At 47.4% G+C, this 22,432-nt stretch overlaps 13 protein-coding genes across 13 annotated transcripts; 5 read left to right on the top strand and 8 right to left on the bottom strand.

Annotated features, from left to right (window-relative positions):
- Positions 1 to 106: 106 nt before the first annotated feature.
- Positions 107 to 1,756, bottom strand: PICMEDRAFT_74495 (hypothetical protein; the record flags this gene model as incomplete). Its single annotated transcript, XM_019164784.1, has 1 exon — positions 107 to 1,756. One exon carries the CDS (start codon positions 1,754 to 1,756, stop codon positions 107 to 109), a length of 1,650 nt encoding a protein of 549 aa, XP_019015913.1.
- Positions 1,757 to 1,925: 169 nt separating this feature from the next.
- PICMEDRAFT_18182 (hypothetical protein) lies at positions 1,926 to 4,562 on the bottom strand. Its single transcript, XM_019161906.1, has one exon. It carries the CDS (start codon positions 4,253 to 4,255, stop codon positions 2,051 to 2,053), a length of 2,205 nt encoding a protein of 734 aa, XP_019015914.1. The 5' UTR covers positions 4,256 to 4,562; the 3' UTR covers positions 1,926 to 2,050.
- Positions 4,563 to 5,037: 475 nt separating this feature from the next.
- Positions 5,038 to 6,390, top strand: PICMEDRAFT_36735 (hypothetical protein; the record flags this gene model as incomplete). Its single annotated transcript, XM_019163033.1, has 1 exon — positions 5,038 to 6,390. One exon carries the CDS (start codon positions 5,038 to 5,040, stop codon positions 6,388 to 6,390), a length of 1,353 nt encoding a protein of 450 aa, XP_019015915.1.
- A 105-nt stretch (positions 6,391 to 6,495) lies between these two features.
- On the bottom strand, positions 6,496 to 7,213 carry PICMEDRAFT_18185 (hypothetical protein). The gene has a single exon (XM_019161907.1). The coding sequence runs from the start codon at positions 7,147 to 7,149 to the stop codon at positions 6,601 to 6,603; it is 549 nt and encodes a 182-aa protein (XP_019015916.1). The 5' UTR covers positions 7,150 to 7,213; the 3' UTR covers positions 6,496 to 6,600.
- Positions 7,214 to 7,500: 287 nt separating this feature from the next.
- On the top strand, positions 7,501 to 10,352 carry PICMEDRAFT_18186 (hypothetical protein). The gene has a single exon (XM_019161908.1). The coding sequence runs from the start codon at positions 7,610 to 7,612 to the stop codon at positions 10,295 to 10,297; it is 2,688 nt and encodes an 895-aa protein (XP_019015917.1). The 5' UTR covers positions 7,501 to 7,609; the 3' UTR covers positions 10,298 to 10,352.
- A 50-nt stretch (positions 10,353 to 10,402) lies between these two features.
- PICMEDRAFT_18188 (hypothetical protein) lies at positions 10,403 to 11,322 on the bottom strand. Its single transcript, XM_019161909.1, has one exon. It carries the CDS (start codon positions 11,114 to 11,116, stop codon positions 10,451 to 10,453), a length of 666 nt encoding a protein of 221 aa, XP_019015918.1. The 5' UTR covers positions 11,117 to 11,322; the 3' UTR covers positions 10,403 to 10,450.
- A 292-nt stretch (positions 11,323 to 11,614) lies between these two features.
- PICMEDRAFT_19197 (hypothetical protein) lies at positions 11,615 to 12,376 on the bottom strand (the record flags this gene model as incomplete). The annotated part of the gene is made up of 2 exons (XM_019162108.1): positions 11,615 to 12,272; positions 12,333 to 12,376. Coding segments are annotated over 2 exons (702 nt in total), but the record flags the coding sequence as incomplete, so codon positions are not given.
- A 448-nt stretch (positions 12,377 to 12,824) lies between these two features.
- PICMEDRAFT_36600 (hypothetical protein) lies at positions 12,825 to 13,073 on the bottom strand (the record flags this gene model as incomplete). The annotated part of the gene is made up of 1 exon (XM_019163019.1): positions 12,825 to 13,073. One exon carries the CDS (start codon positions 13,071 to 13,073, stop codon positions 12,825 to 12,827), a length of 249 nt encoding a protein of 82 aa, XP_019015920.1.
- Positions 13,074 to 13,309: 236 nt separating this feature from the next.
- On the top strand, positions 13,310 to 14,020 carry PICMEDRAFT_74501 (hypothetical protein; the record flags this gene model as incomplete). The annotated part of the gene is made up of 1 exon (XM_019164785.1): positions 13,310 to 14,020. One exon carries the CDS (start codon positions 13,310 to 13,312, stop codon positions 14,018 to 14,020), a length of 711 nt encoding a protein of 236 aa, XP_019015921.1.
- Positions 14,021 to 14,149: 129 nt separating this feature from the next.
- PICMEDRAFT_22186 (hypothetical protein) lies at positions 14,150 to 19,543 on the bottom strand (the record flags this gene model as incomplete). The annotated part of the gene is made up of 2 exons (XM_019162241.1): positions 14,150 to 14,485; positions 15,209 to 19,543. Coding segments are annotated over 2 exons (4,671 nt in total), but the record flags the coding sequence as incomplete, so codon positions are not given.
- A 494-nt stretch (positions 19,544 to 20,037) lies between these two features.
- PICMEDRAFT_74503 (hypothetical protein) lies at positions 20,038 to 20,670 on the top strand (the record flags this gene model as incomplete). The annotated part of the gene is made up of 1 exon (XM_019164786.1): positions 20,038 to 20,670. The coding sequence occupies one exon, from the start codon at positions 20,038 to 20,040 to the stop codon at positions 20,668 to 20,670; it is 633 nt and encodes a 210-aa protein (XP_019015923.1).
- A 55-nt stretch (positions 20,671 to 20,725) lies between these two features.
- On the bottom strand, positions 20,726 to 21,409 carry PICMEDRAFT_74504 (hypothetical protein; the record flags this gene model as incomplete). Its single annotated transcript, XM_019164787.1, has 1 exon — positions 20,726 to 21,409. The coding sequence occupies one exon, from the start codon at positions 21,407 to 21,409 to the stop codon at positions 20,726 to 20,728; it is 684 nt and encodes a 227-aa protein (XP_019015924.1).
- Positions 21,410 to 21,658: 249 nt separating this feature from the next.
- On the top strand, positions 21,659 to 22,372 carry PICMEDRAFT_13472 (hypothetical protein; the record flags this gene model as incomplete). The annotated part of the gene is made up of 1 exon (XM_019160063.1): positions 21,659 to 22,372. One exon carries the CDS (start codon positions 21,659 to 21,661, stop codon positions 22,370 to 22,372), a length of 714 nt encoding a protein of 237 aa, XP_019015925.1.
- Between the last annotated feature and the right edge of the window lie 60 nt (positions 22,373 to 22,432).

Here is a 22,432-nt window from a genome sequence, read left to right on the forward strand (position 1 = left end):
TTTGGTCTTCGGTCTACGGTCTGTTTCATGTTGTTAGTATATACATGTATACTCATGCGATTGGTTGATAAACCTATTAAATATATAGTTGGTTGTATTAACACACTCATTTGCTCAACTCTTCCTCCTTCGCACGTCTCTCCTTGTTGAGCTGCTTCGTCCGTTCCTTTTCAAGATCCTTGTTAGCCTTGCGATCTCTCGAACCGGCAGAGCCGCCAATGGTGGTGTCCACTACTTCATCATCATCGTTGTGATCATACTCATCACCGCCACTCGAGGAAAATTTGCCGTCCTTCCTTTTCTTTTTCAACATATTGCGCATGTCTCTGGACTTGGCAAGCCAGGTGCTCAGTTCACTGCCAAGCACAAAGCGAAGCACTTGCACGCGGATGTAGGTCAACCATGTGCGCACATCGATGTTCTTGGACTTACTCACAGCAATGGCATCAAGTTCCTCATTGTCCGGCGTTCGGTTGATTGTGTTCAAAACCTCTCGGAAAACGTTCTTGGCAACCTTGCCCTTCTTGCCAGACTTTTTCCCGCCCTCGTTGGCAAGTAGATCGAGCTCTTTGGCTATCTCTGTGAACTCTTCGTTCGAGAAATCGCTCGTATCTTCTTCGTCGCTGTCTGCTGCTTCGGTCTCTTCGTCAATGTCTTTTTGTAAAAGCTCAAAGCACAAACCAGCGAGCACAGCGGCGGTTAATTTCGAACCCTTCCGTTTCTTACTGCACAAAATCATCCTTATGGTTTCAAGCACTTCGTCCTCAATAAGCTCTTTAACACCTCTCCCCGATTCCCATGCCAACCCGAGGGCCAACCCAACCATGTATAAACAGCTAGAAATGATACCATCGTCCTCTAAGGTATCTTTCTGTATAAACCTTAGAAACAGTTTGGCATGCTCTAACATTCCGTGGTTTCCCGAATCGTAAAAAATGAACAAGACCAAGCTCATGAATGACCAAATGCACAAGTCTATCCGTCGCTTGGTCGTCAAATCGATGTCATCTCCATTTTTGGCGCTTTCCAACTGGCAGATGGTCTTCAATAGCAATGGGAAGACAAGTTCAACTACATCACTGGCAACCTCATCGACTCCTATGCAGCCGTAGGCATCGACACATCTTATCCATGCGTCCCATTCGAAGCCAATGTTTCCTTCATCGTCAGACCCAGTGTTATCTATCGAGTTTTTCAAGTTGAATAAATTGATAAAGTCTTCATCGTTTGCACCAGCCTCGCCCATATAGACCTCTGAGTTGGACGAGATGACCATCCTGTAGAGGTGGGCAAATAGAATTTCTCTTTCGTTTTTCCCTATCCCAGACCTCGTAGACTCTCTGGCTGACATTCCCAACACGTGGATCAAATCCGGGACAGTGTATATCTTCATCCGTGTACGTGAAGCACTACCTCTTGTTGATCCGTTTCTGCTATTGTTTTGGTTATCGTCTGCGCCACTCCCTGTGGAAACGCCGTCACTTTGGTCGTGGGAAATGCTCTCGTCTGCCTCGGGATCGACTAACAATGAAAGCATTGAATTTTGCCGGGACTCCTGTCGAGAAAGAGGAGAGCGCAAAGAGCCAGCCCTGCTTTCTGCACTTCCGGGGGTAGAGGAAGAGGCGGAATGGGCATTGCCTTGAATACTCAAACTACTCAATTTTGCAGAGAGAGTCGAATGGAATTCGTCAGATATGTCAGAGGCATTCCCTGAAAAGGGAGTTCCCTTGTGGATTGACTTGTGAAGCTTCGACATACTGTTCCAATGATATTCTTCGTTGTGAAACGAGCCAAATCAAGGGAAAGGCAGACATATTGATGAAGAGAGTACAAGTCATACTTCGAATTGATAAAGAATGAATGGATGTGATGACACATCATGAGCCTCTCTTGCCCCAATAAATAAGCTGACGTCAGCAACGATCGATGCCATCATTATCGCATTTTAATTAAAGGTGTAGAATTAATTAGTATAAAGTAGAATAGGAAGAGTCATAAAGATGTATATATAAGAGAGGTTGAGTTACGCATAACCATAGAATGTAGCAAATTACACTGAGCTATCAGAAAAGTCGTTATTATTGTTGTTGGTACTGTTGTGTTGGTGATGGTGGTGGAGGTGGTTGCTGGAATTCTCCAGATGATCTAGTGGACTGATGCTTTCAGTCTTGACGAGTTTTTCACCTACCCCGAAACTGCCGTCACTGCTTCCGTCCTTGACGTTCTGTAGTTGATGTAGCAAGTCTTGGATGTACCTGCACCCAAGTTCAACAGTCGTTGCTTTACTTGGCACAGTGATGTTTCGCTTCATGGATTCAGGGATCATTTTCTCCAGATCCTGGATCGCAATATTCATCCTGTTACGACGGCCCTGTTCCGCTAGTTTGTGAGACATCTTCTTGTCAGAGTGGTGGTAGTGATGATGGTGGTGTTGGTATTCACCATTACTGATATTTCCTGCGTTTGAGCCCGAACGGGTCTCTGCCCCATCGTCTTCAGAATGAGACGGTGGAATCGTAGGAAGCGAATTGATCTGTGGGGTTCCTAAGATATTTGTTCCTACCGCTGAAACGTTACTACTGCTCAAGTTGGAGATCGTATTGAGGGACGACGAGGACGAGTTTGCAAATTTGGACGTGTTGATAGTGGGTCTGAAGCTGGACGAAGCTGAAGAAGCATGTGAAGATCTTGCATTCAGTGACTTTGGCTCCATTCTCGGAGAACCCAGGACTATTGAACTCGAAGGTAGGATGACGGGAGAGGACTGGGCCGATTTATGGTGGTTTGGGTTCAAAAGAACACTGTTTTTTTTCGAGTGGTTGGCAGAAGAGGAGTTGAAGATGGTTGAAGCTGAGTTCAGAGCCATGGTCAGCTCGTTGTTGTCATTATGGTTTCCGGTGATATTAGAGTTGAAGGCAGCAGAGGGCATGACAAACCCGTCATTTTCTGAAATCAACCCTTTGCCGCCTGCTGTTGGAGGGGGCGGTAGAGTCAATTCGCCATCGAAGGCATCTAAGAACGAATTTCCTGGATAGTCCATATTGCTCGAGGCAGAGATACTGGTCGGCTTGAGAGTCATAGAGTTTTCCTTCGAAGGCGGGAACTGCTGCTGCTTGAAAACATAGGTCTGGTACGGCGTAGTTTGTGTTGAGGAGCCCGTGGAGCTCGAGTTTCTGTTAGAGGAGACTTTAGACTTTCTGTCCATGGTCGACAGCAGTGGGGTGGATACTGGGGTCTTCGAGCGTTTGTAGGACCTGGCGTCCGAGTTTTCGAACTTCAGGCTGAGGTTTCCAGACTGGTCGGCGCCAGAGCCATTTCCGCTTGGCTGGTCGGAGTAGGTGCTGTTGGCGCTGTTGGCCTTGACCGAGGACGACGCCGCATGAGCGTCATGCGGGTCTTTCCGCTTCTGTCTCAAGGACGTGGTGTTGTTGTACTTCTGGAACTCGAGAACGGGGGAGGAAAGGGGAGAAAATCCGGACTTGCCCTTGTTTGAGTTAACGCGTTCTAGCGAGGGGTTGATCATGGGAGACAGGAGCGGGGTGAACTCGACGCTGTTGATTCTGGAGCGGGTTTGGGTGGAGGGGGGCTGTGGGTTCGGCACGGCGGAGTACAGTAGCTGCTGCTGGGGGTGCTGATGTCGCTGGTCAACGATATAGCCGAGGTGGGAAGCTTCCATGTTGTCGAAGGAGAACCTGCCAAACGCACCGGCGCCGTTGGGGTCGCCGTCTCCGATCTCTGCGGAGCCCGTGGGCGGTCTGTGGTCGAGGTCGCTGTCCTTGCCCCAGTCCTTGGTGCTGTGTCGACCCGCAGCGTCCCTTTCTCTCTCCTTGTCCTTGTCCCTGCTCCTCGCAGGACCTCCGTCGGCGTCGTCAATCCCGGAGTTCGGCGTCGCCAAGTTGAGAAAGAGCATGTAGTCGTTGTTTGCGCTGGACGGGGTGGTGGAGTCTGTGAGGTTCGGGTTCAGGTTCGAGGTCGTGGCCGTCGTGGCAGCCGACCCGGGGTGGCGGTCGTTCCTGTCTGCCGCCGCCGTGCTCTCCCGTCCGGACGGGAGAGCATGTTTGTGGCCGTGGCTGTCGGGCGTGCTGCTGCCGTTGCCCGTAGAGCCGTCGTCGGCGGCGCCGTGGTCCTGGTCCTGGTCCTCGTCCTGGTCCTCGTTCTGTCCGTGGCTGCCGTCGGCGTCCCCCGACGTCGCCATGCTGAACATCTTGTCGAGCTGGTGGATGTCGTTCCACTGGAAGTCCAGCTGGTCGTCCATGGTGTGTGTGTGTGTGTGTGTGTCGCAACAGAATAGGGATGCCGTGTTCAATTGGGTCGCTGAAGCTGCTCTTGTCGACTCCAAGCCAAGAAGGCGTGTGCAGATGGAGAAACGGGTTTTCCTGTCTGATTCAACCGGGCCAGAGTACGGTACGCCGGATCGCCAGAAACTGCTAATGGGGGCCTGGACGCAGAGACGGGTGGTCTGTGCTGGTTTGTGGACGGGTTCGGCAAATGCAAACACCGGGACTGTGCTTCTTTCCGTTCTGCTGATCGGTCCTGTCGTCTACTGCTGTCTCCAACTTCTCTCTAACTCCTCTCTTTCTCTCTCTGTGTGGCCTTTCTCTCCGCCGCCTTTCTCTCTCTCTGTGTCTTTGCTTCTTCCTGTCACCTCTCTGTGTTCCGCCAGCGGCGTCTATCAAACGACCGAAAAGGGAAAAAGCCCCGGAAATGCAAAAATTCCCTGATCCGGCAACCGCCCCGTGCGGCTGTATCTGCCCCACGTGGGGCAGGAGAAACCGGGCGGTGCTGTGTGGCGGTGCTGTGTGGCGGTGCAATTTGGGTGTGGCGGTGCGCGTCCAGGGTGGCGGTGCAGTTTTCTCCCGTTTTTCCGCGGAAAAACAGTCCTCACAGAAGCGCAGGCGCGAGCATGAATCGGGCGTGGGGAAGATCAACACTTTTTTCAAAAACGGAAGCGTGTCTGCAAACACAAAGAAGGAAAACACAGAGGCAGCAGCAGCGAAGAAGGGACAGATGCATCGCGACACAATGTTGGAGCCGCTGATGTTGGACTCGGAAACAAGCGCAGGGCTTTCGGTGGAGAGTCGTGGGGCACGGCGGCAATGGCCTGTGGCGGTGACGGTGGTGGCGGTGGGGTTCACGAAAGTGACGTCAGCGGTGTGCTCGTTTCTCTTCATCGGGTTCATCTTCCAGTTTGCAGTGGTGCACTACGTGTACCACCGGTACTATCTGCGCGAGGCGGGGCGGGTGTGGAGTGCGGAGGAGGGATACACGGAGGCGTACCCGGTGGCGCCCGAGGGGATGCGGGTGACGGGAGACCTCGGGTACTACGCGCAGCTGCTGGGGCTGCGGTTGGACGAGTACGAGGCGACGACGGAGGACGGGTTTGTGATCACGGTGCAGCGGCTGCGGGACCCGAAGCACGGGCCGGACACGCTTGCCAGCGGAACGCTGCGGCCCGTCCTTTTGGTGCACGGGCTCATGCAGTCGTCGGGCTCGTTCGTCACGGGCGGGTACAAGAGCTTGGCGTACCTGCTTGTGCAGAACGGCTACGACGTGTGGCTGGGCAACAACCGCTGCGGGTTCCGGCCGCGGCACACGCACTACGGGTCCAACGACCCGAGGATGTGGGACTGGGACTTGCACGAGATGTCGCAGTACGACCTCCCGGCAATGCTGAGGCAGATCCGGGCCGTGAAGACGAACTACGCCGGCAAGGTCTCGCTTGTGGCGCACTCCCAGGGCACCACGCAGACCGTCATCCTCATCTCCGGCCAGCACCGCCACCCGTGTGCCGAGGACATCGACAAGTGCGTCTTGCTAGCGCCCGCCGTCTACGGCGGGCCGTTGTTGAACAGCAAGCTGTTCATCAAGTTCATGCGTTTCTTGCCCGATGGTATCTACGAGAGCTTTTTCGGCATGAACTCCTTCATGCCCATCTTGATGTACCTGCGCCAGTACACGTACAAGCTGCCCGCGTTCGGGCTCACGTCGTACATGGTGTTCAGCTACTTGTTCGACTGGAACGACTATCTCTGGGACGTCCGGCTCCGCCGCTACCACTTCATTTTCTCCCCGGTCTTTGTCTCCGTGAAGTTGATGAAGTGGTGGCTTCGCAGCAAGCACGGACGCGGCTTTTCCACGGACAAGCCCATCATCGACGACCCGAACGCATGGTTCACCAAGTCCACGCCGGACATCTTCCTCGTCATCGGCGGCAAGGACGACCTGGTCAACGGCGACCTCTTTGTCGACCGACTGGAGCGCTTGGAGCCCGACATGACGGGCCGCTGGAGCTACGTGAAGGTGCCGGAGTACTCCCACTTGGACGTCCTCTGGGCAGACGACCTCTTAGACAGGGTAGGAGACGCGCTGTTGGAATTTCTTGCAACGTGAACATAAGAGGGGGGGAGCTGTTTATAAATTAATACATATAAATTTATAATGATTATAAGGAATAATAAATAATAAATAAATCAAGAATAAATAAGAAAGTGATAAGGGTGAGGATATACTAGTGGCTGGGGTGTATTTGGTGATCGGAGCAGCGGATTCGTGCTTCTGTCTCGTTTCTGTTTTGGAAAAAGATCATCTGGCTGATCGTGATCATGCGGACTCCTTCTTTGCTAAGTCGTAAGCCTTTTCACTCGGAAAGTGAGGATGGATTGGTTTGTATATTTGGTGGCCCTCCTTGAAGACCTCTCTGCCGCCGTCGCCCGGAATCTTCTTGGCCAGCTTCAAGCTGGTGAAAACACAGTCGTTGAGCAAGTGTTCGGCCTTTCTGCAGTTCTTGAACTCCATGTTCGAGTAGTTCAAGCACTTGTAGTGCATCTCGAACTCTTTCTTGCAATGAGCATTCAGGTCCGCTAACACGCTCGCAGCGCATCTTGTCACTTTACGGCCCTCTTGGAGACAGTTCACGGTACCGTTAGTACCGTTGGTTTTTTGGCAGAGCATGAAATCGTCATTGAAGTCCTGGCATCTGTCTGCAATGAAGAACGAGGCGCTGAGCAACGGACCCGTGGTGGCCCCGATCTCCTTCACATGTGGAATCTCCTCTGGAAGTTTATCGTTTTCGAAAACGTACTCGGTTCCCTTCTTCTTATCGGTGAAGTTCGACGTGGAAATCGTGTCGTAGGTGTTGGACGTAGACATCTTTGCTGTGCTGGTTTTTGTGGACTTATGTCTGACTTCTCTCTCCCTCTGCCTCCTGCTCTCGTCTGTCGCAAATGTCTACATCCATCTCTCTTTGTCTCTGTTAATTTTGTAGATTGCAGAGGAGGGGAAGCGAATAGAGAGAGAGCGTGTGTAAGCGAAACAGAGAACCGCGGAAGGGTTCAAGACCGGGTAATTTTGCAACAAAAGCATCTGTCGCGCCACGACATTCTCAAATGTCGTGAATTGAAAAAAAAATTATTTTTTGTTGGTGTACGGATTTAAGAGGGTGACATGGAAAATACAGCAGGAAAGAGAAAGAGGATATAGCCAAATTGACAAATAGATAGAGAAATAGAGAGAAAGGAAGATGGAATGGCAAGGTTGTTAAGGAAGCGTGTGAAAGGACAGAAGAGATCAGATCTCAGAGATTCGTAATAAGGGTGAAAGCGCTGGCAGCATGTTCGAGTTCACTGCGATTGGCGATGGCTCCTCACAGGCAAAGATCCTCTCGTTGGACAACACAATCACAATCCTTGCAGATCCAGGATGGAACGGGACAGACTCGCTGGAGTTCTATGCTCCCTACGTGAATTCGATCGACATGATCATCCTGTCACAGACCACGACGTCCTTCATCGGGGCGTACGCGTATCTTCTACATCAGCACCCGCAGTTGCGACACATACCCACGTACTCGACGCTTCCCGTGACCAAGCTCGGACGAGTGTCTGTCTGCGAACTGTACCGGTCCCTCGGGCTGTTGGGGCCTGTGGACGGCAACTCGATCGAGTTCAATGACGTGCTGCGCTACTTCAACAGCATCAAGTGTCTAAACTACTCCCAGACGATCCATCTCCCCCATGTGAATAACAAGTTGATCAACCTATCGCTGACCCCGTACAACTCGGGCTACACCATCGGAGGCTCCATCTGGCTGCTGGAAAACAACATCAATGAGAAGATTGTGTACGCGCCGATATGGAATCACTCCAAGGACGAGTTTCTCAACAACTGTAAGATCTTCAACAACTCAGACTTGGTCAGGCCCACGACGTTCATCACAAACTGTGAGTTTGTTTCCTCGAAATACAGTCATTCAACGAGGGTGCAGACGTTCATGCAGCTGATAGAGAAAACACTTTATAGCGGAACAAACGTGCTTCTACCAACCACATTGGCGGGCCGTTTCTTCGAGTTGATCATCCCCATCTTGCTCAACAACAAAATCAGCGCATCCATATATATGCTCAATTTCACAGGTTTGGAAAACCTGAAAATCTTGAGCAACTTCCTCGAGTGGATGAACCAGAGTATCATAAAGCTCTGGGAAAATGAGAATCAATCGGAAATTCTCTTTGAGCGTAATAGAATCCAGCTGATAAAGTTTGAAGATTTGGACTCCTTGGTGAACACTTCGGAATTCCAGAGAAAGCCTAAGATCTTTTTTGTCGAAGAGATGAACCTGATGGATGGGTCTTTTTTCAGTCAGTTCCTCATAGATATGAACTCACGACTCAGCTATTCCATGATTCTAACCGAAAAACCTAACTTGAATTCCAAGCTGCACCAATTCTATAAAATATGGAGGCAAGGTGTTGATGCCACTGAAGCAGATCCTAAGGAAGGATCTCACATAGTGTTGGAAATCCCAGACGTGAGGTTGGCTTCTGTCAAGGAAGAGCTTCTACGAGGAAAAGAGTTGGCTGCTTATTTGAAGAAGATTGGAGAAAGAAAGGAGTTGGAATTAAAGTTGGAAAAGGAGGAAATGGAAAAGAGAAGACTTGAAGAAATGCTAGAAGCTGGAGTGAAGGTTGAAACTGATACCGAGGATGAAGAAGATGAAGAGGACGCAGATGCAGAGAAAGTGTTGGCAAACATAGACCAGAATATAAAAGCTGACGAAAGTGCGCTCAGCGGAAACACGCTGACAAAGAAAGACTCGCAGACTGCTGTTGGTGTTGAGATAACTGCAAATATCATAAAGACCGCCGAAATCAAGTTCCAATTGGATGATTCGAAAAGATTAAAGATGGATGAAATATTGATGCTACCTAGAGATTTCGATGTCAGAAGCTTGAAACACAAAAACAGAGTGTTCCCATTTGTTAACAATCGATACAACGCGGACGATTATGGTGTGGTTGTGAAACATGAAGACTTCCAGATATATGATGATGATAGGTTCCCTATTTTGGGTGCAGACGCTACTAATGCACACGAGAATGGGAATGACAATAAAGGCAGTGGCGATGAAAGTGGAGGAAGTGGTATGGAAAGCGATGAAGAGCAAGGCAGGGGGAAGAAAAGGAATAGAAGAGGAGGTGACAGACGGAGGAGGAAACGGAGAGGTGGCAATAGGAACAGACGTAATGGAGGCAATGACGGTAATGACGGTAGCGGTAGAAGAGGGAAAGAGGAAAATGCGTTATACCAGCCTGCTGTCTATTCACTAGAATCCACTGTTGATCCGGTTGTGAGAGAGAAGACCACTTCACGTGTAACTGTCAGATGTGGAATTTCGTTCATCGACTTGGGCGGTAATCACGATTTGAGATCGCTCAAATTCACAGCCAAGCAAATCAAACCACGGAAAGTGATCATCTTGCCTGGTGTGAGTGGCAACGCAGATGATTTGATGTTGGAATTAAGCGAAGATACAAAACAGAGCATTCTTTCAGGCAACGATCATTCTGCTAATATTGATGTCGAGTACATCAAGAGTAAGATGAACCAAAAAATTGACCTTGGAGATGTCATCACCTCATACGAGCTTCTGCTTGATGAGAAGCTTGCATCAAGCTTGCACTGGCAAACATTGAATGACGGGTACAGTGTCAGTTCCGTTGGTGGTGTTGTGGAAAAGTTGAAGGACTGGGAATTCAAATTGACAGAGTTGGGATCCACTGCGTCGAGCACAATGGCGGTTAGCAGCACCAAGATCGGAGATGTAAAATTGGCCCAGTTACGTAGAGCACTTGCGACAAAGAAGCACCGTGTAGAGCTGATGGGTGACGGTCGTCTGGTTGTTGACGAGGAACTTGTTGTCGGCAAGGCCAGCGAGGGGAATTTGAGTATAGAGGGTGGACTAGGGGGGTTGTTCTACGAGGTAAAGGACTTGATCGAGAATATGCTTGCCACCATTTAGCGGTGGTGCCCTTTGTAACTATTAGATAAAAAAAAGCACATGTATGATCGTATACTTCTGTAGATTATTTATTTTTTCATACTTTTTCTATGAATTAGATATGGAAGATTAGACTATATGATTTGTAAAACCTTGGGTGCCGTTCGTGATGGCTCAAGCAATCCATCTGTAGAGAATGAGGATAACAACAAGGACGACGATGGTGAGCGGGGCGTACTGCTTTATGAAGAGGTCCCAATTGATCTTCTTTGCATACTTCTTGTACTTGATACTCTGCTCTCTCAAGGACGACGAAAGGTCCTGCAACGTGTGTAGCTCTTCACCTCTGTTGAGCAAGTCGTTGATGTTTTTGTTCATGATGTTCTTCACGTCTCTCAGCTGATTGTTGACGTCGGAGAGGCCGTCCTTGGCTCTTGAGTCGGCATAAACCCTCTTTGTCTTGGAGATGAACGTCTCAAACGACATAAACTGGTACGGTCTGAGTGTCTCTTGTCTTTGCGACGCCGACTGCAGCTCCTTCGAGTGGATGTGGACAAACTCGTCGTGGAGCTCGCAGAGATAGCTCAGTGCCAACTGGCTGGGGAAAGACTCTGCCGTTATCACCAGCACCAGCACATCGCTGTCCCGGTCGGACTGGTAGTGGATCGTGTATGGTTTCGAGACGATATTCCCCGCTGCAGGTTGTTCTGGCGAAGAGAGGGTCTGCACGATCTGCTTTGTTTTCCGTTTCAAGTCCAGCAGAGCTGGGGTGCTTGCGTCGTCCGAGGATGCAGCCAATGGCGTCCCCGTTGAGAGCTGGTATACCGTCGTTGTCTCCATCTCCGGTGTCTTTGGGCTGGTCTGGTCTACGGTCTCTTCTGTGATCCAGTGGGAGTGGGGGCTGCGGACGTGGCATCATTGCCATCTTCACCACTATCGGAGGACCATGAAAGAGAGCAAGCGTTTTTGCACATAACGCGGCATGGTGGGTTTCCCTTCTAGTAGCCAGTAGAGGAATGGACGGGACGTGGGGACAAGGGACGGGGGACGGAGTTGTAGGTACGATTAGAGAATGTAGATGGTTGGTTATACAGGTTATCTATGTTTTGAGGAGGCTCACTGTGTTGCGAGCCGGTCCAGGGTGGCCTCGTCCTCCCCCATCAGCTCGCAGAGGTACTGGATGCCCTGCTGCTGCTTGGCGAGGACCTTGACGAGCTTCTTGATCACGTCGGAGTTCTCGTCGACTGGCTGGGGCGAGTCTGAGGTGACGAGGTCTGTGTCTGTCTGCAGCTGGAGTTGCGAAAGAGCGGCAGCGTGTGCCGGATCCGGGTACTTGTCCTTGAGGGAGGAGAGACGTGCCCAGAGCTCGTTGACTCTGTTCAAGCCGACCGGGTCGTCGAGCTTGCCCAGGAGGCTGTTGAAGCGGGCGATGAGCAGCTCCTCGTCGTTGGTCAAGGGGTAGCCCTTGTACTTGAGGATGGACAAGTTGATGGCGATCTTGAGGAGCTTGACATTGAGGTTCTTTTGGCGCATCTTGCACTTGAGAAGCATGGTGTTGGAGTGGAGATCGTGTTTCTCGTTGAGACAGGTGAGCTTGTCGTTGATCTGGTTGAGCAGGATCCTCGTCTGCTTGACGTGGTTGTCCTGCAGACGGTCGCGTTCAAAGAGGTCCGAGAAGCCGGCGGCCTTGACGGGGATCGAGTTGTACTCCTTGGGCCGGTTCTTCATGGCGGCCTCCCACTCCTCGGGCGACTCGTTCGGCGGCCGGGTGAAGTTTGTGAAGGAGGCGTCGACCTTGTTGTAGAAGTGCGTCACCATCGTGCACTGCGGGTTGCTGGCGTCCCAGGACGTCCGGATCTTCGTGAGCTTGTCGTTTATGGTTGGGGCGTAGTCCCGTGGCGGCGACGGGTTTGCGGCGGCCGTGACCGCCGTCGTGGCGCCGCCTGCCGGTGGTGCCGGTGCCTGTGTCTGGCCCGTCAGGGCGAACGGTGCCGGGCTGCTTGCTGCGTTGGCGCCCGCCGGCTTCGACCACGAGAAGGACGGTTGTGAGTTGAACGAGAGTGGAGCCTGCTGCTGCTGCTGCTGCTGCTGTTGTTGTTGTTGCTGTCCAAACTGCGGCGTCTGCAACGTCGCCGCCGGTTTGGCGCCGAACGAAAAGCCCGTGCCCGTGCCCGTGCCCGTGTTCAAGCCCGTGCCAAACCCGCCCGTGGCAGGGGCCGCCGGCTTCCCCAGGGAAAACCCGCTGCCTCCCGTGCCTGTGCCTCCAGTTCCCGCTGAGCCTGTCGAACCAAACGAAAACGCCGGCTTGGACGCCCCTCCAAAGGAGAACCCCGTCCCCGGCGTTGTCGTCGTGGCACCTGCTCCAGTGCCTGCTCCTGCGGTCTGTCCAAACATGTCTGCCTGCCCACATCCCCTCTCAAGAACACCACCCGTCGTCCTGTCCGTCTGTTTTCGTTGCCTTTTGTCTTTTATTTATTACTGCGTCTGCGCATTCGCTTACAAAAAAAGATGGACCTGAAGGCCTGCTGGCTCGTCGCCTTCACGGGCTTTACAAGCTGTGTCGGGCACCACCACGCAGTGACAACACAAGATGGAGGTCGCTGCCGGCGGCCACACCACAGTCGGCTAACGTGCGGTCGTCGTCCAGTTGTCTGCCGGCAAACAAGAACCGCTGCTGCTGCGGCGGAATGCCCTCTTTGACCTCGACGACCTCCTTCAAGTCGCTCACCCGCTGCTCTAGGCCGATCTCCACGGGGATGATGCGGCCTGTCAAGCTTCTGATTCTGATCTCCACCATCGGATTGTTGTGTGTGTGGCGTGGGACAGAGCACAGCAGCAGAGGGCGGCGGCCGCAGAGGAGGAGACGGGTGGCGGCGGCCAGAAAAGGACAGGCCAGACACGCCAGGCGGCTCTGCGGGCACCGTCTTTTTCTCCACGTTGGGTGGTGAAGAGATGTGTATTCGACAGATGTCGGAAGGCAGGCCGGCTCAGCAGACCCTGGCACTCGTCTGGGAGACAGACAGCAGCCCGCAGATGCTCCCGACCCCCGTCGTGCCCACCCCGGACTACAGCCGAGTGTACGAGCCGGCAGAGGACTCGTTCCTCTTCCTCGACCTCTTTGAGCAGCTGCACGACGCCGGACACTTTGCCAGGACGTCCAGCACGGCGTCCAGGCAGCCCGGCGAGCTGCGAGTCGTCGTCGAGCTAGGCGCCGGCTCCGGCGTCGTCTCCACCTTCATCGCCGCCAACAGGATCATCCCCAACGCCTTCCACATCGCCACCGACATCAACGCCACGGCGCTCGAGACCACTCGCAACACCTTTGCCCACAACTGCGGCGCCGGCGCTCCTGCGGAGGCCCCGTTCGACGTCCTCAGGGCCAGCTTGACCGACGCCTTCCGTCCCCACGAGATTGACGTCCTCCTCTTCAACCCGCCGTACGTGCCGTCCGAGGAAATCCCACCCGTGCCGTCCGTGCAGGACGATGCCAGCGACTCGTGGCTCGACCTGGCGCTTGTGGGTGGCCACGACGGCATGCTCGTCACGGGCCAGGTCCTGGCCTCTTTGAACTCGGTGCTGGCTCCGCAGGGAGAGGCGTACATCCTCTTCTGCGCCAGGAACAACCACCCGCAGGTCGTGCAGCGGTTCAGACAGAAGAACCCTAATTTCTCCGTGGACTGCGTCATCGCCCGGAAATGCGGCTGGGAAGAACTAGCCATCTACAGGTTCACCAAACTCTCCTGAGCAGTCCGGTTGCTCCACAACGGAAAGGATAGCGTCATCTTTACTAGGCCACATCCGTGGCCCGATCCAAGTCGTAAATGTGTTGTACTATTTGTCTACTATATAGAAACCCTCATGCTCTCACGCAGTGAACACGTCCGCAAACACATCGGCAAAGATGCTCTCCTCGTCAACGGTCTTCATGGCGTACTCGTTCTCGTACTTCCTCACCTTCAACATGTTGAAAAACCGTTTGAGTTCCATAACGTTCTCGATGCTCCGGATTCCGGTCAAGATCGGCACCTTCTTCTTGTGGCTGGCGCCACCAGCGTCCTCGGACACTCCTCCATTCTTGCCCACCTTGTATTTCGTATGGCGCTTCCCCATCTTCTCTACAATTCCAACATCTTCGCCCTCAACGGAGCTGTTGAAGATTCCGTCCATGTTGTCGCTGATGAAAATCCACTCACTGAGCTGGAATTCTTCCTGTCCAAGAACAACCAACACATCCAATAGTTTGCATCCCTGCAAAAACAGCATGTCGAACACCTTTTGGTCTTCTTCATCCTTTACTCCCCTCTCAGTCTTGTCAGTCTTGTCCTTCATCTCGTCATTATCTTCTTCGGCCTCTTCGACAACCTTCAGATACGCCTCGTTGAACATATAAAATAGTTCTTTGTCTACTAAGGACCACGCCTCCGTAAGGTGGCTCTCGCTGAACTTGAAGAAGATGGTTCTCAATAATATCAAAATCCAACTCTCAAGCTGGCAATGTTGCTTCGTCATTTGTCTGAAAGCTTTGAACAAATCGTCTAACTTTCTCAGTAAATCGCCAATGATGCCAATGAACTCATCCTTCTCATTGATAAGAAGAAGATATATAATTTTTTTGATTAGGGGGATATTTCCGTTCAAAATCTCTACTTCATCGTTCCAGTTAAACAACAAGGTACTGGAATTATTTGCTCCGCTCGAAAAGATCAACCTGTTACTGATCATATCCCCCAATCTCTGCTCGGCAGATAGGATCCAGTTTTTCATCACAATATTCCACTTACCCATCTTAGAAACATCTATGCTGAAAAAGCCTATGTCATCGTTTAAAATCTCCTGACATAAACTTTTCCATGCTTTCATACTCTCACATGTCTCATCTTCACTCAATACAACTAACAAATCAACAATATGATCTGGTAAATTTGCAGAAACTAGGGAACCATTTTTCAATATGAAAGTACTGATCCCATTGATGATACTATTCAGCGTAGCCAATAATTTGTCATTGTCATTAATCAATGGTTTCAAATATGGTATCACCTCCTTTAATGCAATACAAACATCTTCCCTAAAAACCAACTTCTCTCTGCTACTAACACTACCTCCGCTGATTGTACCATTGTTCACATTGCTGTGTATGCTGTTGTGATTGGATGAACTCTTTTCGTTGTCAATATCATTCACATGGCTTTGCAGCATAACAGCGGATAACGTATTGGTGTTCTGGTTAGGACCTATCTTGATAGTTATACATTGACTAATGTTCCTGATCAAATTCTCGCTGATTTCTTTCTTAACCCTTCTGGACTGGCCAAATTTAGTTTTCTCAATTTTCCAACTGATCACACAGAAAAACCGTAGTATATTTGAATAAATGTGTTTGTAATATGAGACATTCGAAAAAACATCCTTCAGAAAATTTTGAATGTCGGGCCATACTTCCTCAATTTGTTCATATTCATCTGATTTTTTACAATATTCGATCAAGAATAGACTCAATTGCGACTCATTCAACTTCGATGTTAAACTTGATCTTTTAGTCTCGTCAAGTGAAAGGTAGTTAACTCTAGATGTGATACTGTCCAAAATATAAGGTAGAATTATCTTCTGTTTGCAATCATCAAGGATTTGAATTAGCTTGAACTTTGACAGTTTTTCAACTTCGGTGTTGGAAGCCTCATAGAATTCAATCAGAGCTTCAATCGTTTCCAGTGGTTCCATCAGGTACGTGTTTTCGATTATCTTCTTACATCTGAATTTAACTTTGTTCGCATAGTAATTGACTGTCTTGCCATTGGATAACTTTTCAACTATTTCTGGTTCATTGGCTTGGCCAATTTTTTCAACTGTTAATCTTTTCTCGCAGGCAATCCAAATTTGATATACCGTAACCACAGATCTCCTGAACGATTGGATCAAACTTCTTTTCCTTTTCGTGCCTTCATTCTTCTCATCGGTGGCTTCGACTTGAAAAACACCTTGTATAACGGTTCCAAAAAACCCAGACTCTTTGACAGTCCCTGTGCCTGACATACTCCCAAAGCCAAAATTGTTGGACAGGATATATCCCAGATGTTTATGACATTTCACCAAAATTTTCTCCATACCTATTATCAATTCACAAATTGAATTTTCCACTAATGTTATATTTAGACCAGAGTCTTCAATACTTGACAAAAAGCTATTCTCAATCTTATTGCATATGCAATCAATCAAACCAGGGCATATCTGAAATACCAGATCCGGATAGTATTCAGCGGTGGATGAAATCAAATCAATCCAGCTGCTAAATTCTACCTCTTTTTTGCAACTACTTATACCTATGGTCACAAAATCTAAAAGATTGATTGGCTTTTTGACTTTTTCATTATTGTCAAATAATGAAACGTCTTTTTTCAGATTTTTACTGGAAAGCTTTATCATTTTGGTAATAGACTCCAAGTAATATGAGTTGGTGATACTTATATCTGGACCTGCTTTTGAAATGCAATTTTCTTCACAATTTTGAATTAGGGATGTGATCATCTCTTCAAAATTTGTCTCGTTCCCATCAACCAATAAATTTATCAACTTTAAGGACGATCGAAGACATTTCAAATAGCTTGTAAAAACAGTGTTATCCAATTCTAAGTCTTTTGTAGGCTCAAACTCCAGAAATTTGAATAGTACAACTATAAGAAACGATTTGTATGTTGAGATATCCCAGTTGCGAGTTTTGATGAAATCAATTTGTTTACTGTTGTCAATAACACATAGCTCTGTTTTGAAATTTTTTAAGACATCGGCATCTATATTGAGTAGATTGAATATCATATCTAGCTCAAATGAAACCTTACTAAAATCAATTTCATTGATATCGTCTAACTGAAAATTTTCCTCAATAAATTCGTTGTTGAAAAGTTCCATACAAACTATTCTGAAAATTTTGTTCAACGTTCCAGAACTCATTGTTGATTTGATCCATTTTGTTATCAGTGACAAATATAGGTCATCCTTGAGCTCATCTAAAATCAAGTATAGTGGCCGGCATAAAATCATCTTAGACTCGTTATTGTCGTTGTTCAAGTGAGTCCATAATATATTAAACTGACGAAGTCTTTGTTCGAAATTTGATTCTAATAACAATTCACATAGTGCAGCTTCAACATAGGAGGTATCCACGATCATTTCGAGACTCCAGAACTCTTTAACAATTTCTACCTGATACTCACCCTCTGTATCCTCAAGACAATTCCATAAAGATTTCAGAACAATTTTTAACAACTTCAAAACTTCAAGCTTAGTTAAGTCTTTCATTAAATATTTGAAGATATGGGAAATACCAACTGATACATGCACATCAAACTGCCCTTCTGTCAAAAGTTTTACTTTTTCCCTCAACAAAACAATATTCCATGTTTTGGAACTTTTAGAGGGTGGTATTATTGCAATCAAACTATCAAATATTCTGGTGGAGCATAGAAATATCTCACTATTGCTTTCAAGACTTTCGATCATTATTGAACATGTAAAACCCAAATATAAAGCAGCTAGATCGTTAGCATTGTAAGGCCTTTCTTTGGATGCGGCAGCATCTTCTGCCACGTTTTTAAATTTCTCGTAATAATTATTTAACTCTCTCATTATGGTTTCATTCAAAAGTTTTGTATCTTGTGTATAATAATCCATTGATAGATATTTTTCATTGGAAAGATCTAAAGGTAGTAAAGCTCGTTGAGGAATCAACTTGATTAGACTTTCAATCAACTGAATCCATATTAATTCAAATCTGAATGAAGAGAACGCGGCTAATAAAGTGAGCGGCACATGTGTCACTATCATGTCCTCATCTGCAACGTTGTAAGATTTTAGGATGAAAAGCACCAATTCAATTCGATTGTTTGTGATCAAATCCAAAATTTTTGACCAAATGACGTTTGTTTCAACACCATCAAAGACCTCGTTTGAATATTTCAGAATCTTTTCAAAGTTCGCAGGATGTGTATCCGAAATGTACTTTGACACATCCAAAATGGGTACCAACAACTGTGGGAGTATTGACTGTCCTATTTCCCACTTATCCATTATAGCGATTGAGATACTGCACACTTTGACGTAATTATCTAGCAGGTCTTCCTTATCTCGGTTACGCTCAGTATCTAGATCGACTAACCGAGACAAAGCATTTGACAACGTCTTCAAACTGTAAGTTTGAAAATATTCTAATCTTGACATTCCAGAAGATGGTATTGTGCCGTCTTGAGATTCTGGGCCAAGTAACCAATTCCATAGTCTTCTATTAAGTGACATGTCTTTCCTCAGAACTGTGTTAGTAACATGCAAGAAAAGTAGTTCATTGTCACTTTCACTCAACAAATGTTTATAGACTGCAGATTTTAGAGGTAGCTTTGCAAGAAGTAAGTCGAAAAAACCTCTCTGCACAAACAAGTTTTCATCGTTCATTGCTTCACACAATGCCTTAACCATTAGTCCCGAATCCGGAGTCAAACATGCAACAGCGTCGACGGAGAGCTTGGCCAAAATTGTATCTTTGGAGACTTCTTCATCTTTATCGATTGAAACTGCAAAGGAAGGAAACTTTCGGCTCAAATATTCCATTGCACCGACTCTTTTATCTGGTGAGGTAATGATTGTCAACAGCAGGCACTGCCAAAAATGATGTATGTCGTTTAGCTGACTCTTCAAAGACTCGAATAACTCAAGGGTGGAGTTGAAGAATTCCGATGTTGTGTCATCTAAAGCTGGTAACAAGCTTAGCAAGATGGATTTGAAACACGCCCTTATAATTTTGGGCTCGATCTTGCAAATATAGTCGCTGTACAAGTCTAATAGTTCCTGTTTGATGCTGATGCTTGCGTATGCCATCAATGGTAATATCCCTGGAAGCCACAAAGAAATCGACTTGCTCATATTTTCAACTTTGAGGATCTTGAAAATGGTGGAATATAGCTCTATTGTTTTCTTGTGAACACCACTGGGCAAAGCTGGCGATATGCATTTGGATAAAGTCATTGACACTTGGAAGTCGTATGGTACCCAATTAGTGGTCTCCATATCAGGGTTTGTAAGCAATGCTTTTTGTAGTTTGACCAGAAACGCAATGTAATCTGCCCATTCGTCCACAGATTCAAATGTTTGAAGGGCCTTTTCCACATTCGCCATGTACTTCTTTTCCTTAGAAGATAATGTAGCATTTTGACTTTGCGTCATGGAGCGGTTATTCGACGTCCGAGAGCCCGTCAAAAACGGTATGGGGGACATCATACGATGCATATTGTGCAGAAGTGAATCACGTTGGATAACGCCCTGGTCTAGATGAAGGCAATGGGTATAAACACACCAGTGTCAGGTAACGGTGCCAGAAGCCAAATAACGGAAAGGTGGAACTAATTCGAGCGCCTTGTTTGTGATGAAGACAAAGAAAAAGTTTAAGACGAACAGAGGCACAAAGATTAACGCTACTCGGGGAATTGTGTACACTTTGCCCTTGAGAGCAGCTGCCACACCCTAAGCTACAGTACAGATGAAAGCATACTACGTGTTGTGGTATCCCTTTCAGGTATAGCATTATACCGTGATTTTCTTGCCAAAACTCGACGATAGGGTGATTTACTAACAAGCATGTATTCAAACAGGGTATATTGTACTTCATTTCACGTTTAAAATGCTGGAAGTACTTCTTTGGGCATTTGAAGCCCTTAATCTTCATTTCCATTATCATCTATGCTATTGCTTTGCCGGTTATGTTTTTTTTGTGGACGATGACGGGAGGATCGGCATTAGTTGTTCTTCCCTCTATGTTCCAGAGTTGTAATTTCGTCATCGGGTTTATCAATAAAAAGTTTATATTGCCCAATGTCTTGAAGAGGCTTTTTGACCATGTCATTGTGTCACATATGACGTTGAAATATAACAAGCTACCGAAGGGAGTTCTACATTGTTATTTGCCCGGATACTATGGAGAAACTGCAGTCGGAAGGTGTATCCGAAAAGCTGTTCAAATAAGTTGTCCCGTAACATGGTTTGTACGATTGATATTTTGTTTCTTCATCAATATGATTCCATTTGTTGGACCGTTATTGGTGATATTGGTGCGAGCTTCCAGGTCCGGCTTCAGCAAGCATCACAGATATTTCCAACTCAAGGGTTACACGAATGCTCAGGTGTATTTCATATGGGTTCACCAGAAGAATTCTTACTTCATGTTTGGTTTTGTGGCGTTGCTTTTGGAAAGCATTCCCGGCTTGGGGTACTTTTTTGTATTTGCCAACACCATCGGTGCTGCTCTATGGGCTGTAGACCTTGAAGACCAGATGTGCCGAACGATTGTATCCAAAATGCAGGAGGAATCGGATGAAGATCCTAGTGACTTAGCAAGTTCCTCTAGTAGATGATTTTTCAGTCATATATATATATATTTATAAAGCTAAATCATAAAGTGAGCCTCTTTCATTTTAAAGATAGTTTGGCAGTGATAAACTCAGCAATCTCTGATATTTCTTCATTGCATGTGGAGTGGGCCATGCCGGGGTACTCTTGCAAGTCATAATTGGAAAAACCTAAATCATTTTTGAAATATTTTGCTGTGGCTCTGGCCCAGTTGATATTTATAACAGGATCCAGGTCCCCATGGCCGTGGAAAATCGGAGTGTTTTTGTTTGTGTCCTTCAACCTGGAAGTAATGCCCTGCTTCATTCCGAAAAACCCAGACAAGCAAAGAACACCAGCCAGTTTTTTCTCATATGAAGCTGCAACTCCTAAACTGACTGAAGCACCCTGAGAAAACCCTCCAATGATAATCTTCGACGAATCAATGCCATTGTTGGTTTCGTCCTCTATCAGATTGTTAATTCTAGACACTGAACCCCAATAGCCAACTTCATCCTGTCTAGCGTTGGGATTCCCCATGTCAAAGATATCAAACCACTGTGACATTCTCTGTCCTCCTGCACATGACAATGGCTTAATTGGAGCATTCGGAAAAATAAAGTTGACAGTCTTGAACTGCTCATATTGGTGAAGTAAGTCACTAAGGAACCGCCATCCATCTGCTGAATCACCTAGACCATGAAGAATAATAACCGTGCTTGTCGCTTTGATGGGGGCATTGACCCTGAGAGTATTCAAACTCATGCCTGTAATCAGTTTAACGTATATCTTCTTCGAAGGCTATGATGCTTATTGCACACAGTTGAGCACCATAAGCCTATGTTCCAATTATCTTCAAACATATATAGCGGCTAGTGTTCTTTGAAAAAAAAGAGAGCCACAATCCTCAACAAGCGATAGCTTCTAACAACATGAGATACGACTTGTTAATCCTCCGCAGCGTGTCTCGAGCCTTGATTGATAAGTATCAAACGAGTGGCTAGTTACCAGTAAATGCAGCCGATACTTCCGCCAAAGCCACATCAAGATCAGCAAGAGCAGCCCACATTGGAGAGTCAACTGAATAGACTTAAGATCGACGATAACCTTTCTGATAGAACAGATCTACCGTTCAAAATCATACCCTCAGATTTTACGACTCAATTATTCACCCAAAAAGATGGCAATTCATTAAATGTTCCACTTCCATCCTATTTCGAATACATTACCAACGCTAAAATAAAAGAGTTGATATACAACGAAGAGCTCTTATCGGGCTATCTCCTCACTCTCTATAAAGAAGAGTTTATAGGCCTGAAAAGAGAACTAAATGCAGTAATTGAAGGTCAACAGAAAGCTGCCCTTGAGCTAAAGAATAAGTACATTGACTGCGATGATGGACTTTTGGACAAAGCTTTAGCTCTTGATACGCATTTAAAGGAATATGACTCTAAGCTTAAAACCTTTGACCATCTTCAAATCGAAATGTACGAGACACTTAATGGGCTTTCGAGCAAAAGCATTGCGAAACACTTCAGCGATAAGGCAGCAACTAATGAAGCAAATTGTAGCGAGCTGTTAGACAATGCTTCTTCAACTGAAGTTGAGCTAAGCTCTAAGCAATTGGAACAACTGCTTCAAAGCTATACCACACAGAGATACGAGTGGCACAAAAACAAAGAATGTGTCTCAAAACTCGAACATCACAAGGTAGTTGGCTTGGAATAGCAAGTGCTTATCATAAAATTTTCAACTTTAGTAGTGGATTAACACGCTTGTAGTAACGTA

The sequence above is a fragment of the Pichia membranifaciens genome, assembly GCF_001661235.1.
Source record: "Pichia membranifaciens NRRL Y-2026 unplaced genomic scaffold PICMEscaffold_6, whole genome shotgun sequence".
Classification (NCBI taxonomy): Eukaryota; Fungi; Ascomycota; class Pichiomycetes; order Pichiales; family Pichiaceae; genus Pichia; species Pichia membranifaciens.

What these genes read in the sequence shown, in the direction of transcription:
- PICMEDRAFT_18182 (XM_019161906.1), bottom strand. Translation starts at nt 4,255, where the DNA reads ATGGACGACCAGCTGGACTTCCAGTGGAACGACATCCACCAGCTCGAC.
- PICMEDRAFT_18185 (XM_019161907.1), bottom strand. Translation starts at nt 7,149, where the DNA reads ATGTCTACGTCCAACACCTACGACACGATTTCCACGTCGAACTTCACC.
- PICMEDRAFT_18186 (XM_019161908.1), top strand. Translation starts at nt 7,610, where the DNA reads ATGTTCGAGTTCACTGCGATTGGCGATGGCTCCTCACAGGCAAAGATC.
- PICMEDRAFT_18188 (XM_019161909.1), bottom strand. Translation starts at nt 11,116, where the DNA reads ATGGAGACAACGACGGTATACCAGCTCTCAACGGGGACGCCATTGGCT.